Source organism: Cydia pomonella, chromosome 5 (genome assembly GCF_033807575.1).
Source record: "Cydia pomonella isolate Wapato2018A chromosome 5, ilCydPomo1, whole genome shotgun sequence".
NCBI lineage: Eukaryota > Metazoa > Arthropoda > Insecta > Lepidoptera > Tortricidae > Cydia > Cydia pomonella.
The window spans coordinates 4,689,938-4,709,952 of record NC_084707.1 but is presented as its reverse complement, the minus strand read 5'-3'; the positions used below and the strand labels follow the sequence as shown (position 1 = coordinate 4,709,952).

Genomic DNA, 20,015 nt, shown 5'->3' with positions numbered 1-20,015 from the left:
AGTTGACACCTCGATGAATACAATCGGTTAAGTGGTTTTCGAGATACACCGCCAAAAAGAATAGGTCCGGACGCCATCTTTGTGACGTCATTACTATCCCCTCCCACCATTTTTCCGCTTTACTACCGCATGTACGGTGATCAGGAGAAACGCCCGAACACATTGATACCGGTTGTGGGTAAGGCCGAGCTGAGTCAATTAAATCTGGCCTCGGAGCGGCTTGGGGACTACTAATAGTAAAAGTTGTTAAGTATGACCTATAAAGTCGCTGCGCAGAGTATGACTGGTGGTTAAAAGTTCACCCTGTATAAAATTTTTAAGTAAAAAGGAATATGTACCTACCTATGATTAAGACGAAAAAAGAGACTAAACGTCGAAGTAAGGTAACATTATTGTGTCTGGTTTTTATAATTTTAATTATAATTTCAGTAATTAAAACCGATACTCTATAAATTCCATTCAATACGTATCGTAACAGTCACCACAGTTTCGACCGGTAAAAGCCAGTTATCGTTACCCATGCGCAAATAAATGAGTGTAGCTTCATTGTTTATTACTCGATCTGTATGTTTTAAGGCTCATTATATTTCTTGATAATGAAGCAATATGTTTTATATTAAACAAAATTTGCGAAATGCTAATATTTACGGAGATTTTTACAAAATAAAAAAAAATAATTTTATAAAAAAACTGTTTTTTGTGATTATTTTTTTTCCTATAGGTTTCACGTAAATATTTGTAGAAAAGGAAATAATGTCCATAATATAAGCTATTATTTGACACCTCGATGATTAAAATCGGTTAAGTGGTTTTCGAGATACACCGCCAAAAAGAATAGGTCCGGCCGCCATCTTTGTGACGTCATTACTATCCCCTCCACCATTTTTCCGCTTTACTACCGCATGTACGGTGATCAGGAGAACTGTCCGAACACATTGATACCGGTTGTGGGTAAGGCCGAGCTGAGTCAATTAAATCTGGCCTCGGAGCGGCTTGGCGACCGTACTATACTAGATGAATCAATATCTGCAGGCGGGCATCCCGAAGGTGGCAATCATTAAGAGTAGTCGATGTTTGTGATCTAGCTGAATGATAAATATATATATGATATGTATATATATCAATCAATCAAATCATTTATTTGTTAGAATACAGTCAAGTGTTGTATCTAATACATTTCAAAGAACAGTGTATTCAGCCAGCTAACGGGCATACAAATCTTATATTCATAAATAAAATTTATCTAATGTATGCTACTTTATACTAAATTTAATAACTATGCGAAATATGGTCAAAATATTCATTTAAAGAGTAAAAAGCATTTTGTATTTTACTAAAAAGTCCAATAAATGTTTCCTAAATACAGGCATTTCCGATTCTCTTATTGAATTGGGTAATTAATATAAAGTCAGAAAACTACAACGAGCGTTTAACTTCTACCACAATTAGGCGCATCCCTTTACAGTACATAAAATATGACCAGAGCTTTACATGTAATTACCTTATATAACGTAAATAACAAAAATAATCTACAATAAAAATAAATGCAATTAAAATAGGTATTTGGCTAATAAATATCATCAAGCAGATAAAACTACACGTGTTTTTATTTTGTTTTACGTCATCAATGAGCTATGAGCTTGTATATAAATATATAGCAAAGTTAGTATATTCTATTTATCAGGGCATGGCTTAGGAAACATCAGCCATGTTGTGTTATCAATATTATATCCTGGCTTTCTCGTTCGTGATGGTCAGAGCCGTACAGGACTCGCCCAACCGTACTACGACGTAGCCGACGCCGAACAACATTTTGTTACTTTCATCGACAAATACGAAAAACACTATAAAAGTGCGGAAGAATACAACAGGAGATTTGAAATATTTAAGAAGAAATTGTCGATGATCAACCATTGGAACGAAATTCATGAACCATCGTTTGATGTTAACCAGTTCACTGATGAAGATTCATCCGAAATAAAAACCGGTTTCGTTCCTTCTAATCTGAGGACAAAAGGTTGCAAATTAAAGTTAAATATAAAATTGTTACAAAATGCTCCCCCTAGTCTTGATTATCGATCTTTAGGACTCGTAACTGAAGTTAAAGACCAAAAACACTGTAACAGTTGCTATATTTTTGGAGCCGTGGGTAAGTTTTTTCGTGGCTAAGGCTTTTTATATGATAACTACACTCAACGAAAAGGGTTTTTGAAGAGATTTTTTATACAAAGTTTTGGTTTTTTTTTTATTACATGACTGCCGAGTGAAAACTATATTTGTCGAAGGTATACCTATATCTAATTCATTTTACTAGTTATAAATGTAATCAATGCAACTTATGTTGTAATCAGTGTCTCAGATGTAGTGTCGTAGCAGTCCAGTATATTTTTTTGGTAAGAGAGCTTAGATATCAAAGTATTTTTGGTGATCATCATATTTAATGTCTTTTAAATCAGCAAGATTTCGATTTGGATAGTTTTATTCGCTTTATTTCAGGAAACATCGAAGGCCAATATGCGAAATTAACCGGTGAACTTATTTCACTGTCAGAACAGCAGGCCTTGGGCAGGCACAATTGCAGGGAATCCATGCTACCGTGGTGGCGACGAATTAAATGTTATAAGGTGAAATCAATTTAATTTTCATTTAATTTCATCTTTTATCACACACAGTGTCTATTTATAATCCCGTTAACTTTATTTGGCATCAGATTAGGTGAAATAAGAATTATAACCCCGTGTTGTTGCTCAGATATAATTGTCGGGCCAATTTAAATTTTAGTTATTCGATTTGTTTCCGATATGAGACTGATTTGTCAATTTAAAAAGTGATATTTCTTCAACCAAAAACGAGTGAACTTTACAACATTTACAAGTAAAATAATTTTATTTCGTAATTAATTCGCTATCATCAGCAACAAAGAATGTAGGCGGTGCAATCTGCTGGTGCTGGTGGTCACGTAAAATATTTGTAGACATTTATTGGAAGTTTAAAAGATCTAACTTATTTAGGGCCACTTGCACCATCCAGGGTAAGCCACTTACTCGGTGTTAACCGTTAAAAAGACTTGAAGGAACTCTCATAGCCATCATTTGACGCGAGAGATATAATTGATCTTTGAACGTTCCTTATTATACCTATTGGAATACAATATAAGAAAAAATATTAGATAGGGCTTCCATAAATCAACGACTTTCAATTGTGACCAAATACTTAAACAATCGGGTATACACGATTATGAGAATGTATAGTCTGTTAACCGCTTACTTATCATTAAACGGTAATACGCAAGTAAGTATAACGGGTTATCACTGATTGACTAACACGTTATTTTCTCGCGGATTAGCAAAGTAATATTTCTTGTTTTAATTAGCATGGATTTCCGCAAAGTAACGCCTGATTCTATTAATTATTTGAAAACGGTTCGGCATTAATCATAGTTTAGGAGATTTACCTGTTCGCGATAGAATAGTGATTACTGATTCTTTGTAAGTTATTGAATGTTTTATTGAAAATACAGTACTCTTCTGTACATAATATAAGGAAATATACTTCTTTAAAAAATTGACATTAAGAAATGTATGGTTTTCAAGGTCTTTGTCTAAGGGCGATGGTCTCATGAGCGAAGCAGATTATCCTTACGAAAATGAAAAGCAAAAAAAAGGCGAGTGCATTATTAACAAGCGAAAAGTCAAAGTCAAGTGGCATCAGGATGTTCTATTCAAACACCGGACGAGGAGTCTCTAAAATTAGCACTACTGGAATACGGACCCCTTGCAATAAGTAAGCATCACCTCATCACCTGGCCTGATCACCATTAATATTTAGAAGATAATTATGATCATCAAGAACTAACATATAGGCTAGATAGAACTAGGAATGTAGATAAGAACCGGTGCTAGTTTTTGATATATGCATAAGTGCATTGCCTAAAGTGAAGAATGAAGAATTTCATTACAATTTTTTTATATTCATATCCGCATTTTTTTATTCTCTGTGAACTTTATAACTTTTTATAAGCCGTGATAGCAACTTTCTCTTTCATTTGTCTGAGATATGTATGTCTTGGTCTCGCCTTTTCCAATCATAAGGGTAGCGAAATTGCTAAACTTTCTCACTGTTCTAGCCAGCTCTATCTACCTTCCAGAGAAATATATAAAAATATGGGCTCGTTATATAGGCTCTTTTCTCAAATAATAGAAAAGGTATTTTCCTAAAAATCCTACAAAAAAACATTTGCAATATAACAAAAACAAATAAACAGGTCTACATATACATACATGTACCGGAAAGCGTTTTAACGATATTTTATTGGATTTAAGTTCGTATAATATATAATAGTAAAATCGTGATATATCCGTTAAACTAAAAACATCAGCCATTATAAATGATTGCCAATTGGCCATACTTAGGTCCGTATTTTGTCTGGTGTAAACTAAAAAGATTATTCACAGAATAAAAACACCTTCGCGAACGTAAGCCACAAACACCGTTGTTCTGCCGTTTCAATGATCACATAAACCAGCAATGTCATCGGTTCCCGGTTTTATTATGTTTCGGAAGCCCGCCGTCCCGCGGGAAATCCCGGGAAGCCCGCCAGTCCGCTTTATGTCTCGGACCCGCCTAATGCGGTAGCTTAGAGTAATGAAATCAAAACAAAACATATCTTACACTAGTGTTTGATTTAGAAATCACAAATATTAATTGTTCAGGAGTATAAAATTGTATGATTTGTATTGTATGTATGTCCTGCCCTGCGGGCGTGAGTGATTGCATTCACGCCCGCAGGGCAGGACTAAAACAGATTTGAATAAAACCCACGAAGTACTAATTTGTATCCTTTATTAAAACACTTTATCTACTTCCATATCATAACTTTCTACAATATGTTCAGAAACTATAAACTAATGGCCTATATTAACAAACTTTCATCTGTTTCAAGTAAAAATTACAATTCAAAATTGTAATTTTTACTTTACGTTATCGATATTTTAATTACATTCAAATTTAGAACATCTCTGAGAAATAAAGGAATTTGATTTGACCTTTATTCTCATATCAGTCTAGATGACGTTTTATTCGAAATGAAATGTCAGTTGCCACAATTTTGAATAATCTCGTATGTTACTTTTTTTTAATCTTTATTTATTTATTGAGGGTTTTTAAATAAATGCCACCCTCATAGTGGCTCTCTAACAAAACTACACCAGTCTAATTTTCACTATTTCTACGTGCTATGATATCGATAACCATAGAATAAAGGAGCCCAGCCTCTTCCGAAGCAGGGGATGCTAGGATGCTATGTATGTTACTTCATATCTAATGATATGGCAGTCGGCCCCCAACTCTAGTTTGTCTCTGAATTAAAAAACGGGTGCGTGACATGCGTGAAAAGTTTTTATTTACCGCCTTTTGACGTTTTGTTTATCTGATAATTCGTTTGTAAGTATTAAATTAGTTTGTTTGGTTGAAGCTTATTATATGGATGTAGATTGAGCAATGTATGTAACTGTACATAATTATAGGCATGAAAATACTAGTGTGATCCTTTTATGAAACTCATTTCATTCGTTTGATAAACCCGCACTCAGTCACATAAACTACTATTATGATATACATAAGGTATTCATAAGTTACAGCTAGACTTTTTTTTTCTCATTCTCTGAAAGTGGGTAATTCTTGTTCTAAAAAGTGTGCAAAAAATGATACGTTTCTGCACTGAAGCATTTTACTTTCCAAGTACGTTTATTTATTTTTGAATAAAATTTGGTTACATTTAAATGGATATATTCCCATTCTGATATTTAATTCCCCATTTCATAAATAACGATAATTGTACTTAAATTTATAATTAAAAGCTCCCTCAAGAAATATTATAAAAGTATGTATGTAGTAAAGTATTTTACTTTCCTCGTATTCAAAATAAACACTGCGTTCGGGCGCCAAACTACCTCGACAGAAATGAGTGGATTTCATCCCTTGGTTAACAATCTACTATACTAAAATGTATGAAATCAAATACTAAAGAATATCTCTACCAAGTCTTGCGGTTTCAAAACTTTTAAGTTCTGAAGCGCTTCACACACACGCCAGACACCCGAGAAGTTAGTTGCAAGTAACCTGCCTCCGACTGTGTCAAACTTCTAAACAGTAAAACAGGCATATGCAGGAAGACTGAAGTGCAGATTTAAAATGACGTAAGAGCAAAGTTTTACCGAGTGCATTAGATTTTTACTATACTCGTAGTGAGAAGTACAGAAGGCCGAATAACCCGACTTAATCCTTGATTCAAATGCCATAAGTTGGGGCAAAAGTTACACAAAATTTAACGTTCTAGCGAAGCGTAGCGGAGTGGTAGTAGTAGTATTACCTACATATTAACCTCCTTGATATAAGCAAATTAAATTGTTTGCTATATGTACTTAATTAATGAATTGCTAGAAACATTTCATATCTACGCAAGAGCAGTTCGGGCGCGCACCAAATTATGTCAAGATTGGACATACTCCAGAAAAACCCATGTGAAAAGTTTCCCTGGCCTCATCCAGAAATGGACACCTTTATTAAACTTGTTTTCCCACGTGGCAACATATGTGGGAATAATGCGTGTAATGTTGCCGTGAGGCTCAAATAAATCCAGGAATGGGGACAATAATGTAGGGGTCTTTTGGGAGACGATTCGTATTTCATTTGGTAATAAGGAAACTAATAGAAGCCCTAGCTATGTACTCATAGTTCCATTGTTTATTAATACTGGCTAATAATATTATAGGCCTGTTTCACAAAGTTTGAGTAAGGTATTGGATCGCTAATTAACACATAAATTAACTGCTAGATAAAACTTCCTGCAAAACTTAGCACTTTATCTATCGGTTAAGCTTATTTGAAGATTGTGAAACGCCAACGATGACTTTATTCGTCAGTAGCTTATTCAGGACTTTACTTGGACATTGTGAAACAGCCCCTTAGTCTACCTTTGCATAATAATAAAAAAACTTTCAAATCAACTACCATCTAAGCCGCTTATTATCAGGCGGGCTAAGTCCTTGTTTGCCAGCCATAGGTTGTTAGGTTTAGGGAATGTTAAATAATAATAAATCCAAAAAATGTATTACTATCAGGATTGTATTTCAAGAAGTCAAGAGTTTGCCTAACAAAAACTATAGCTGCGCGTTGTAATGTTTAAATTCCTGTAGGAAACGTCACACCGCATGCGTAGCATATGCGTACAGTGCGGTATAACTTCTCCTTTTATTGTTGGTACCACAGTGGTACAGAGGGCTCACGCCAAGTCTCATGGTCGACAGCAGGGGCTAATGAGGTAGAGCACCGCCAGGAGTGCAGGAGACGATGATCCACGTTGTGTTGTCTTCGGCGTCTGCCAGTTGAGATCTACGTTGTGTTGTTTTCGGCGTCTGCTAGTTGAGATCTACGTTGTGTTGTCTTCGGCTTCTGCCAGTTGAGATCTACGTTGTATTGTTTTCGGCATCTGCCATGCAGTTGAGATCTACGTTATCTTGTTTTCGGCGTCTGCCAGTTGAGATATAAGTACGTAATATCGTCTACAGAATCTACAGCATGGCAGTTTTTTATATGAGATAGGAATCACACGATCAGACGAATCACCTGATGGTTAAGATTTCAGTACGCCCTTTTCTGAAAGGTTTAAGGTCGCGACCCAAAGTTCGTATGGGTCCAGAAATAGCGGGCAACAGTTCATTCCACAGTTTAGTCGAGACAAAAAGTTTCTGAAGAAACTTACAGCTGAGGACAGCAACCATCTAGATGTGGTGATGATACTGATGATGGAAATACTGTCGTGTGTGTGATAACTCTAGGGTTACCTAGGTACTTTCGCATTGCAATCTCTTGCAAAATTGGTATTTGTTAAAACAGCGGTGATGTCTCTTGTGAGGGTTTATTTATACATTCTACGCACACTTGTCCGATATGGTTCGGGCTACAATTTCACTAAGCGTTACTTGTGAAATAAAATTTAGAATTTTTTAGTTATTTTTTATGTAATTTTTCTACAGTGGCCATAGCAGTGTACCGTATGCCTATACTACATGCTCCTACTCCTCGTAGAATACGGAAGTAGCCAAATTCTCCCCAATCAGACCCAAAGGAGTTCTTGACAAGCCAATACTTGGTACCGTTTTCTGAAAAATATTATTAAAACTTTAATAACTGAGAAGTGTTTTACACTCTTTTCACATTTAGCTACGGTAATATCATCACCATCACACACACAAGCTACTAAGCTTAAGTATTAAGTACGAGTATCACATCTCATACTACAAGAGAATTTCGGGCTAACCGTTTGTCTCCATCATCAGACCATTGGTATGCTAAATTAAAGTATCAAAAACACGTATTTTATTCGAACTTTAAGATACTTCAAACATTAGACATGTCAGTGTCAAAAGTGGCGTTTCTGTACGTCTCTTTTGACACTGACATATCCAATCCATATCGTATGTTTAGGAATTTTTTAACGTATCTTAAAGTTCGAATCGGGCCGTATGTCACACATGTCCCTTCTTGGGGTATATTGAATTTCTTTCTCAATCTTACTAGTTATATAGTATATAACTAGCAAGATTGAGAAAGAAATTCAAACGGCCGAGTGTACGAAGTTAGCGAGGCTGCCAACTCCATTGCGCGCCGATAGCCGCCAGACCTTACTTCTTGTCAGGATATCGCCGTCGACGGATACGTCTGGGAGGATATCATCATCATCATCATTTTCTGATGAATAAAATGTATGGGATAATACAGTATTAGTATGTACTTTTAATGTCTGCATACTTGCTATATTGGCCCAACGTCCATTTGTCCGGTACAAGGTGCTAAAGGTTGGTAAAAATATTACTAACTTTTCTTAACATTCTCATGGCATTTTAGTTATGAGATAATAAGTAAGGTCTGGCGGCTCTGGGATCTTGCTCTATCAGCGGAAAAGAATATAATAAATCCCTTATATTAGCCATTTAAGCGTTTGAACGCCACACCTATCAAGCGGGACGCGTCGTCGTGAACTGAACCTTTTCAGAATGCACAAAGGTCGATATTGGGCTGACACCGCGCACGTCAGTTGACGAGTTGAGTCTTTGGCGGTGAAAGAATTAAAAACAAAATAAATAATACGTTGGTAAATTGCATAGATAATTACCTATCCCATATCCAACGAGCAGCACGGCGTGATTCAGTGTGTAGTAACAATCGTGCGGGTGAATAATGCCTTTGTGGTAGCCCTCCAGGTTGGACATATCCATAGCTAAAAAAAAGAGTTCATACTTTTTAGCTTCTCGTGTCTACGAAAATGTCCCAAATTAGTAACTAGTCAGAATTTTAAGGCAAATTTAAGCTCTAACAGAGCAATCTTTTATTAGACCCGTATTATTGTATCGTTTCGAACACGTTTTGTATGCTTTATATAGAAAGGGTGAGTTAAAGTTGAGCACAATCAAGATGCCTAGCCAAGATACTGATTATTTGCGCTGTAGCCATGGTAGCGAACGATACGCTGTCTGGCCCCGTAGCCAAGATGACAATTGTTCGCAGAGAAACGAAACCGAACGCTATCAGTCTCTATCGCACTAATATGGAAGAGTCATAGAGAAACAGATAGCGTTTCGTTATCGTAGCGTTAACGAGTCTCATCTTGGCTACGCCCCAGTTAAAGAAAGATACTAATAAAAATGCTTAAAAAAATATACCTTACTTGCATGTAGTACACAACTAAACCGGTAATTTATAATTGCGTAATTTACATTTCTATGTAATAGTTTCTTAGTAATGTAGGAAACTTTAGGCCTATTTTTAGTTCATTTATTTTAAATATATTTGTAAAAGGCTGTTTGTTTTCTAAATAAATTAAAAAAAAAAAAAAAATTGTTTCAAGCAGACGCGTTGGTAATTTTTAAGCTATGAATAAAATTTAAGTAAATTAAAAAACACACCCTCCCTGTATGTGGAATAATTCGCTGTTCTCGTGTCGTGTCTCGGTAGCTCAGTTGACAGAGCGATGAGCTACTGATCCAGTCACGAGTTCGAGGCTCACCCGAGACACTGAATTTTTCACTTTGAATTTATTTAAAAAATTATAGGAATATTTACAAATCGCTTACCGGTTGACAAAGGCCCGGTTTCGTACAATAGTTGTTTCAAAGTTTCTTCATCCGTTTTAATTACTTTGACCGAAGTTACGGCTATTTTTGTATCTTGCATTCTTTTCTCTCTTTCTTTGCAATATACGTTCTCCGTGTACCCAAAATATGGATAATCTTTCTCCAACCTTACTGTGTAGGGTGATTCATCGGTAATGCCGGCAACCTCATAGTGCCTGGTAATAAATAGCAAAAAACAAATAACATTAATATCAAAAAAAAATATGTTAATTTAACGACTGAAAGAGCGAAGCGCATTCAACTTGGAACACACGGCTGGCTAGCTATAGGCACGTCCCGTTGGATGTTTTCAAACTGAGCTAACTGAGGATAATTTGTTACGCAATAACTTTAGTAAATTTGTTTTAATTTAAATGAAATTTATTAAACGTATTGTTCAGCATTAAGCGTTTGAACGCCACACCTATCAAGCGGGACGCGTCGTCGTGAACTGAGGGCCTACCGCGAACCACGTTCAACGTGTTGCCTCTCTGTTGCACTTGTAAATTAGTACGAAAGCGTGACAGGGAGGCAACACGTCGAAAGTGGCTCGCGGTAGGCCCTCTGAACCTTTTCAGAATGCACTAAGGTTGATATTGGGCTGACACCGCGCGCGTCAGCGTTATGGACGCATTATGTTATATTCATTATATTATGAGCAGGCTCGATGAAGGGGTTATGGAGCTACAAGAGCCTAGAAGGCCAAAAAGCTATTTGTGAGGGATCTTGCCTATTCTGGTCACCTTGTTTGCAAGAATGTATGTTTGAGTTGATAATTATTTAAGAATAATATTAATTAGGTAGTATTAATTTAGGTTTAAGATCCTGGATTGATAACAATCTTATAAAAAATGAATGATAAAAAAAATTCAAATAAATCGAAATAGTTTATTCCCAAAAAAATATTATTATTTTAGATTCTTACGTAATAATAAGAGGGGAGTAGGGCTCAAAAACTGGCAAAAATCGTGTTACATAATAAATAAATAAAAAGAAAAGTGTCGAATTCTTATTTTATTTGTAATTGTATGTCCTGGATATCCTTTAAACCTAATATCATAAAACAAAAAAACTATAACTTCAGAGACAGGTACAACCCTACAATCGTGATATAATAGAGAGCTTTTCAGTCGAGTTAGAGTACCGTGTTTAGGCAACGAAGGTTGCTGAGTTGCCTAAGTAAGGTACGAGATTGAAAAGCTTGATTATAACAGTATTGTATACAATTATTTTTCTAGGAGTCATCTAAAATTTTTTTTTTATACAATAAAACCGAAATAATTAATGAAAATTGGTAAGTATCTCAGTAGGAAGCGCTGGTGGCCTAGCGCTAAGAGCGTGCGACTTTCAATCTGGAGGTCGCGGGTTCAAACCCCGGCTCGTACCAATGAGTTTTTAGGAACTTATGTACGAAATATCATTTGATGTTTAGGTACCAGTCGCTTTTCGGTGAAGGAAAACATCGTGAGGAAACTGGACTAATCCCAATAAGGCCTAGTTTACCGTCTGGGTTGGAAGGTCAGATGGCAGTCGCTTTCGTAGAAACTAGTGCCTACGCCAATTCTGGGGATTAGTTGTCAAGCGGACCCCAAGCTCCCATGAGCCGTGGCAAAAATGCCGGGACAACACGAGGAAGAAGGTAAGTATCTCAGTAGATAAGATATAATTATAAACGGGCGTTGAATGAAATGTTCATGAAATAGCAACTATTTATGTCTGGGATTGCGGCGGCACGTGATTGGTCAAATTCTTTATAGATGTATACAGCGTAAAAAATAATAATATAATAGTTGAGTTAGTATACGAAATCTTAATTGAACCATTACAGACGACTAGTAGCAAAAAATCTTTAACAGTTGCCAACCCGATTACAGGATAGATTTAGGCCCTAACAGTAACACTTTATCTCAAGCAACTATTAGAGAGGTGTCACAAATAACTATAAGTATTTCATTTATTTATATTAGTATATAACTTATGGACGTCAAATGATGCTTCATATGACAGTTCATTTTTACATGAAGTAGCTGTCATGTGAAATGTTTTTAGACATATTTTGGAAGTTAAACACTTTAATTTCGCTAGAAACAAATAATTTAAGTAATAAAATTACGGTGAAAACATATTACTTCAATTATTCTTTAAATTAAGACAAACCAAGAGAGACTTGAAGAACTAACATAGGAACCATCATTCGACGCAAGAGATGTAGTGAAGTAGGTATAGTTCAGGGGTGGCCAACAGGTCGATCGCGACTGTTAGTCCAGTCGATCGTGGCAAGGCAAAAAATATAAATACGTAGACCAGTTTCATTTAAGGTTTCAAGAAGTATGTAATTGGTAGATCGCACAGGGTTTCGTTAGTAAACAAGAGATCTTGGGTCTAATCAAGTTGGCCACCCCTGGGTAGTTGAACAGTTATACTTTACGGCTACCACGAGTTTGACACTGACACAGTCGCTAGCGTGTGCGTAACTTTCTTCTATGCATCTCGCTCGTATTAAAATGCCAATTCGTGAGAGCGATATGTATAGAAAGTAAGTTGCGTAGACGTTAGCGAAGGTCAGTGTCTAACTCGTGGTAGCCGAACTTACCACATACTGCGGTGCGGCCACCCTCCATAGCAATTGTTATTGGACTCCAACGGCTTAACGCAATCCACGCTCTGTTGCTCCGAGAAAGATAGCAACTCCTTGTATTTAATTGCGTATTGCCCTTCTATGTTCCCTGTGAAAAAGTAGTACAATATAAGTAGATATAGCACTACAGCAGTGTTGGCCGATATGTTAATGCAATTGACCATCAACCATTACAAATTGAACCGTAAACTGTAACGCTACGGTTCAATTTGTAATGGTTATTTGTCAATTGCAATTAACGTTCGGCCAACACTGTACTACAGAAGGTCCTCTCGTCTTGCGAAGGATAAGGAAGAAGTGAACATTATTGTATTGAGTATATATTTCTTCTCTGTGTTTATAGCATAGAAAAGATAGACGAGAAAACATAATTTAAGTATTTACTTTCGGGGAGATTTAAAACAAATATGTCATATTGCTTTAAATATTGTTAATTACAAAAGCAACCGTAAGATGACATCCGCACATAACGTTGTCTTGTCTTATACTAAACTAGTTTAATCATTATATCGGTTTGCCGTAGAAAGTATCGTGAATACAAGTGAATCACGCCTGCCTAGGGATTGCAATCCGGTCCGGCGGATCCGGTAATCCGGCCGGATCCAGCACTTTTCAGGAGCTACCGGATCCGGTAAAAATCACCGGATCCGGTAAAATAAAAAAGACGCCTAAATACAGCACGCGCTGTGCGTTTTAGGTGAGGAAAAAGCGACGGATGAGAGATAAAGTTGGATAGAACAAAAAACTAGTGAAAAGTTTAAATATAGTGAGATAACAATATATTTATTATGACGATAACTGGGAACAGGAGAGAATTTCTTCTTCTTTCATTTTGGTGGCATGATATGACGATTACATAAATACTGTAATAGAAGGAATAATTAAAGGATGGAGATGCCATGGAAGGCATTTGTAATTTATGCTAGAGAGAAGGTTAATGTTATGTCATAATGTTGTGATAGAAGATTAAAACTAAACAAATGAACAGGATTAAGTCGCCGGTACTCAACCGACTTGAGTTGAGCTCATCATATATATGTATATCGATAATCTTTAGTAGATCTAGATTCTTTTCTATTCAAATTTAAGATGGAATCTTTTGTCTTCACAATTTCATCCAATTTTATGCAATTTCCTACATCTTCGTACGTACGTGCTACTCTACGTCTAGCCAATTCTTTACTTGATCCATGTAACTTTTCTTAGGGAGTCTCTTTCCGCGATGGTTTTAATCCTACACTCTATTATTTTTGCACGAGATCGCTGTGTCGTATGTCGTTCCCTATAATTTGCCCTTATATCCCTAAACAACATTTTTTTTAAATCATACATTCTACTACTTTCACGCACATAAAAATGAGAGCAAAATATATATCTTCTTTTGTTACTAGAATGGATGTTAACGTTACAAAGAATTCAATCAAAGAACAGTTACGAAAACTTGTCCTTTCAAGGACTTCCATTTCCCACCCCAAATCCCATCATCAGGCTTTGTAAACTACTCAAATTCATAAATATAATCGAAAATTTGAGTACTTGTGAATGGTTAAATATAATAAAAACCGATTTCATATTTTGTTTTTAAAGTGATATTGACATTGTAACACTTTTTACTACTAAGTTCTATTTTATTTTTAAGAAGTTATTTATTAACTTCAAATTATAGATTTAGGAATACGTATTACGCAAAAAACTAGAAAAATATGTCACTTAATTAACTTTAATATCCCTATACCAATCCGGATCCGGTCCGGCCGGATCCGGCCGGATCATGGCCAAAATCCGGCCGGATCCGGCCGGATTGAAAATCAATCCGGTTTGCAATCCCTACGCCTGCCCCTCGTTATAATGAGGGCGAAGTTAACGAGTCATAATATGAAAATTAAGAAACAAATATGTATATATAACTATTATATAAAAGGTTTATTTTAAGGTTGTCCATCGCAGTTCAACGTGGCAACGTAGCGAGCGTGATGGGCTCCTTTGCATTTGGAGGGGCGCGGGGCGAGTTGTGCGGATAGTTTTTGGGTGTCGGTTAGATTTAGGATTTAGTTCAGTTTAGGTTAAGATTTTTGTGTTTGTATAACTTTATATCTATAATAATTATATGATAACTTAATGTACCATACCTAAAGTAATTATATATTTTTATAAAAACTTACAAATTAAACGTAACTAAATAAAACTGAACCTAAACTAAATTAAAAACCCAAGTAAAACTCAAGCCATCGTTATTGGGAGCCCCAGACTGATTTCGAGAGTAGACTTTAATAATATCCCATCAATGGCATCAATAATGTTTAACGGAGTATTGATTCCTTTCCCTCCCTATGTGAAAACCCTGGGTATTATTATGGATAGCACTTTTTCTTGGGTGCCCCAGCTTAGCGAAGTTAGCAGGAAGATGTTTGCGTCAGTGGCTTTCCTGAGAAGACTCCGTAACTATCTTCCCATCCCCACTAAAATTACGCTTGCTCAGACGTTGCTTCTCCCGATCTTGGATTATGCTGATGTGTCCCATATTGATATATCCGAAGAGCAACTCAACAAATTGGAGCGTATTCAGAACATCAGAAGGTGGGGAGGGTCGATCCCTAGGGGACACTTGGTAATCTTCATTTCAAGTTTAACCAGACGTCATACAGTTTTTTACGCTAGCAACACTCATTAATTCGTTCCTAACTTCACGTTCTGTCATGGCGCCGTTTGGAACAAGTCAGTGGTTTGCAAGTGGCGGACTATGAAAAATTTGCTGCGTGCTGTATTTAATATTCGGTAAGTTTTAACTGGATTTATTAAGTAAAATGTGATAGAAATGCTGTTAGTGAGTATGATCATTCTATTTGTTGTTTATTGAAGTGTTAATTAACTTTGATTTCATTGAAATACGCGAACGTAAGTTTCGATCACGCCATGTTTTATATCCTGAGTATGTATGGGGAGACTTCGACTTTTTCTTTGGGGGAGACATGATCCCGGGATCATGTCACCCCTAAAAGGATCAACTCTACTTAGTAATGAACAAAACGTTTCATAATGCTGTAATTTTTTATTGTTTTAGGAAACCATGCGTCGAAAATATACGACCAGAGAAGGTTAAAAACAAAGAATACTGATAGATAAGGAAAGATTAATAAAATGCTGAATCAGAAGTATTAGCTGGTATTACAATTAAAGTGTTTAAAGCCAAATAGTAACTTATTTTTGATGAAGACTGATTAATATAATATAGCTAAGTATTAGCTATTGTTGTTGATTATTACTTAGATGTTTAATTTCGCAAATTAGGCATTTCTAGACTGTTAAAACTTTTGAGATTATAGTTAGCTTGTTACTTGAGTCTCCAAATGTGGTAATGATAAATAAGAGCAATTTACAGTAATGATTATGATTGTTTGGAAGTTTGTTTATAAACAATTAAACTTTTTTTAATTATTATTCTACAGACAAGTGTACTTGTTAGAAGAAATTTTATGTTTGCTACTTCTTTTTGATTTTTTGATGGCACAATAGTTATTTACGATACAAGTGCGAAAAATAGGAAATTTGACACGAGTTACGAATTACCTATTTGCACATGTATCCTACAACGTTTTACAGTACATATGACCCTTTAAATTTTCGACATAGTTACATAATGTGCTAATTTACGTACTAGTGGGGAAAAGTAGCACCATAATATGTACTGTAAAATTGATTACCAGTTTTGTGTTCTTTTTTCGAAAATATAACTAGTTTCTTCTTAATAATTGAAAGATACGGATCATTATGTGTTTGATTTCTTAATAGATTAAATTCCTGTTGATCAACTCAATAAATTAACGTGAAATCAACCCTCAAAGTATGGCATTGTCACTTAAAATCTATTTACCATGTGTCCCCAAGCATGGGAGACTTGATCCCTTTCGCATCAAGACATCTTATTGGCGGAAATATAACTGCTAAGTATGAAAGATACAGTATATATATGTTCGTTTGTGTTTACCTAATTCTAGATGCATTGCTAGTTCCGATTCGGGTTATATAATCTGTGAGAATCTGGTATGGGGAGACACGGTAAAAATCTGTTTACCATGTGTCCCCAGAACCTGGGAGACTTGATCCCCCAGGATCAAGGCTCCCAACCAGGGGTAAACATGTCTCCCTTATACAGGGGACACATGGTAAAAGTCTACATAATGGCATTTCTTTAAATAACGGTCTAAATTGTTGCACAATTCTGTTCTAATTCAAAGTATTCATAAATAGATAAATTCTGAATCGTATGGTCTATAAAGCTTTTCAATACTGCTAATCGTTTAAAAAATTTAGTCTAAAATCAAAAGGGGTGATCAACCCTCCCCAGTTTCCCCTATACGTTCCATATTTGGATTGCGCAAATTCGACCATGTGTCTAGCTTTCGTTCGCAGCTCAAGTGGCTTCCTATTCGGCGTAGACGTAACCTTCACACTCTTTCTCTTCTTTATAGCATACTTTTTAATCCTGCAACTCCCCGCTATCTCAAAGACCGCTTTAGCTTTGTTCAATCTATCAGATGTTTCCAAAAATTATATTCTTAAAGTCCAGTCATCGTCTTCTAAATTTTTTAAAGATTCTTTTACGTTCCAGGCAGTTCGGTTGTGGAACTCATTACCTTCTGACTTAAGGCATGCTAAATCACTTAATATTTTTAAAACTCAAGTAAAAGAATATTATTTATCACTTCCGTATTGTTATTTTATGTTCTGTTCCTGTTTCCCTTTATAATGTTGTTGGCCGCATTGTGGTGATTTATATATATTCGTAAATGTGTTATATATGATATTTATTTCTGTATTTAGTGTATGTAGTTCATACTATTTGCTATTTATGTATGTGTATATTTTGGATTTATTACATCTCAACTTCTTTCACTCACTGCATCGCCTACTCACATTTCTTGTTTTTTTAACTTGTCTCCACTACCCTAAGGTTGTCTGGAAGAGATCGCTCTTTAGCGATAAGACCGGCCGTTGTCTACCAAAGTCTAAGTTGTGTGTTTAATTTGTGTGTCATTATGTTCTTTTCATATTGGTGAGCAGTAAAGAATATCTGTTTTGTAAATTAAAAAATCACCCCTTGGCAAGGTGCCATAGATGCTGGCAGCATTACGCCGCTGAATTGCAATACTAATGCGCTGTGCGAGGAAGCTGTCAACTCTACGTCCCCTTTGGCATCCACCAGCCTCTTTGACAAGGCCCCGAAAAAATTCAGAGCACCGGGACCCCACGGGCCAAAAATGAAAATTTTACTCCCTTGTGCATTGGAAGATAGAGCGCAAAAGAATTAAAATAATTGGTTTAAGACGGAATAATATTTATAACCAATAATACTCGTATTTTAACCATATAACCTTTCCTCCTTTCCTCTTCCTCTATTCAAGAAGGAAGAGATTCTGTAATCTTTTGTGGCTATGTTTTATCCAAATAATTAAAAAAAAAAACAAATAAAAACAAAACACTCACCAATAGCGCTAAAAACCCAGCAGCTACCACATTCTAATTGATCCTTTACATAAGTGACTGCGTTATGTAACCGCCAGTTCCACTCGTCAGGAGCCGTGATGGCTTCTGGGGGGTACTTCAGTGTGGTCGTTAGACCTTCCAGTGTTTCGTCAAAAGGCAACGAGCCGAAGTAACGCTGTTTCTCCTCGGCGGTCAGATCTGAGAAACGGTCGAGTCCATACTCGGTTTGTGGATATTTAGCGTTGCGTTCTCTGATGTCTTCCAAGCTTTTCTTAAAAATCTCAAGCCGCTTCGGGTACTCTTCGGGATTTCTTACCTTCCCATATGCCTGGACGTACTCGTTGTATAAACTGTGTATGTCAAAGTGCTCCAAGTCAAATTGTCCTCTATCTGGGAGTTTCAAAGCAATGGCAGTGCCAATTACGAGCAAGAAAGTAAAACAAAACATGATGTTACCTGGTGGTTCGAAGCGCGATAAGGATTGGTCCGGTTGTTGCTTTTTATATAAGAACTAAAGTCGTAAATACCATTAATATTAAACGCTTGATAATATAATTCAATGACAATGTTTTTAGTAAAGAATTCAGGGTAATTACTTTATTATCGTAGATACTTTAAATGTTTTGTTAAACATACCTACATTAAAATTTTATACCTACCTACGCATTCAAGTACCCACCTGTTTAATACCTACAACAAAGAGTTGTAAATAAGTTACATCAAACATGCTTATCGTGCGTGGTACGTCTTGAAACGTCGTCATTGGCAAAATCCCTCCTGCCAAAACAAACAAGAGGGGAAAGCCAGAAAAAAAAGTAACTAAATACACTTTATTGCACCACAAAATAAAAATTCAATAACAGATTTACAATGTAAATAAAAGATAGCAACGTGCGATCTTATCGCTGTGAGCGATCTCTTCTAGACAACCGTAGTATATGGGTATCCCCCCCCCCCCCTACACTACGCTGCCTTTCTAATCTCAGCATACCTTTTCAATACCACCAAGTGGACTGCATACCATTGCATTCTCCTCGATTCTCTTTGTCGCAAATGCACTCAGCTTTATTTCCATACTTGCATTCAATAAAACGTTGTACAAGCTAGGTTCACAAGCAGTTTGTTTGAGTTATGAACTCATTCTTGGCATTAGAAATTAATGTTTTTCCATTTGTGTCACCCCAATACAGCAAGACAAGTCTGAAGATAGGGAGGAAGGTAGGTGAGGTAGAGAATTCGGTTTTTGTGCTGCGGTAGCACCCCTATCCTAGTGGATTGTAAAGACCACAGTGTCGGACCAAGTTAACTCTGCGTGCCAAAATGTGGTAATGTCATCATATTTCTATGAAAATATGACGTTAATACTGATACTCTTTGTTCTATTCAAGTCGAAGCAAAGTTAGCTTAGAAGGCTTCTAAACCAGTTTGGTATATAATTGTTTTTTTTTTCGCATTCGCACTCACTCGAGCGCTATCTACGTTAGACTCGTATTCTGTACTGTACCCCTAGTCTAAATATAATCGACAGCGTGACGTGACGAACGCGTATGCGTTAAATCTCATTTTGTATGGGATTTAGAGTTACCGAAACGTCCCGCTTGGCGCACTGTTTCTAAATCCCATAAAAAATTAGACTTAACGCAAACGTCACACTATCGAATAAATTTACACTAGGGGTTCTGGTCCTCTGATACGATGCGCTAAATAGGCTTGTGAATAAT

The 20,015-nt window shown here is 36.2% G+C and overlaps 1 protein-coding gene and 1 long non-coding RNA gene across 2 annotated transcripts; one reads left to right on the top strand and one right to left on the bottom strand.

Moving 5' to 3' along the window:
• Positions 1-2,576: 2,576 nt before the first annotated feature.
• On the top strand, positions 2,577-5,232 carry LOC133518475 (uncharacterized). Its single transcript, XR_009799484.1, has 2 exons — positions 2,577-2,624; positions 3,594-5,232. It is a non-coding gene; the product is annotated as an uncharacterized LOC133518475 (long non-coding RNA).
• Positions 5,233-7,107: 1,875 nt separating this feature from the next.
• On the bottom strand, positions 7,108-18,783 carry LOC133518472 (procathepsin L-like). Its single transcript, XM_061852178.1, has 5 exons — positions 18,295-18,783; positions 12,766-12,898; positions 10,134-10,348; positions 9,176-9,280; positions 7,108-8,162 (listed from the first exon to the last, which is right to left on the bottom strand). Exons 1-5 carry the CDS (start codon positions 18,740-18,742, stop codon positions 8,011-8,013), a joined length of 1,053 nt encoding a protein of 350 aa, XP_061708162.1. The 5' UTR covers positions 18,743-18,783; the 3' UTR covers positions 7,108-8,010.
• Positions 18,784-20,015: the final 1,232 nt, after the last annotated feature.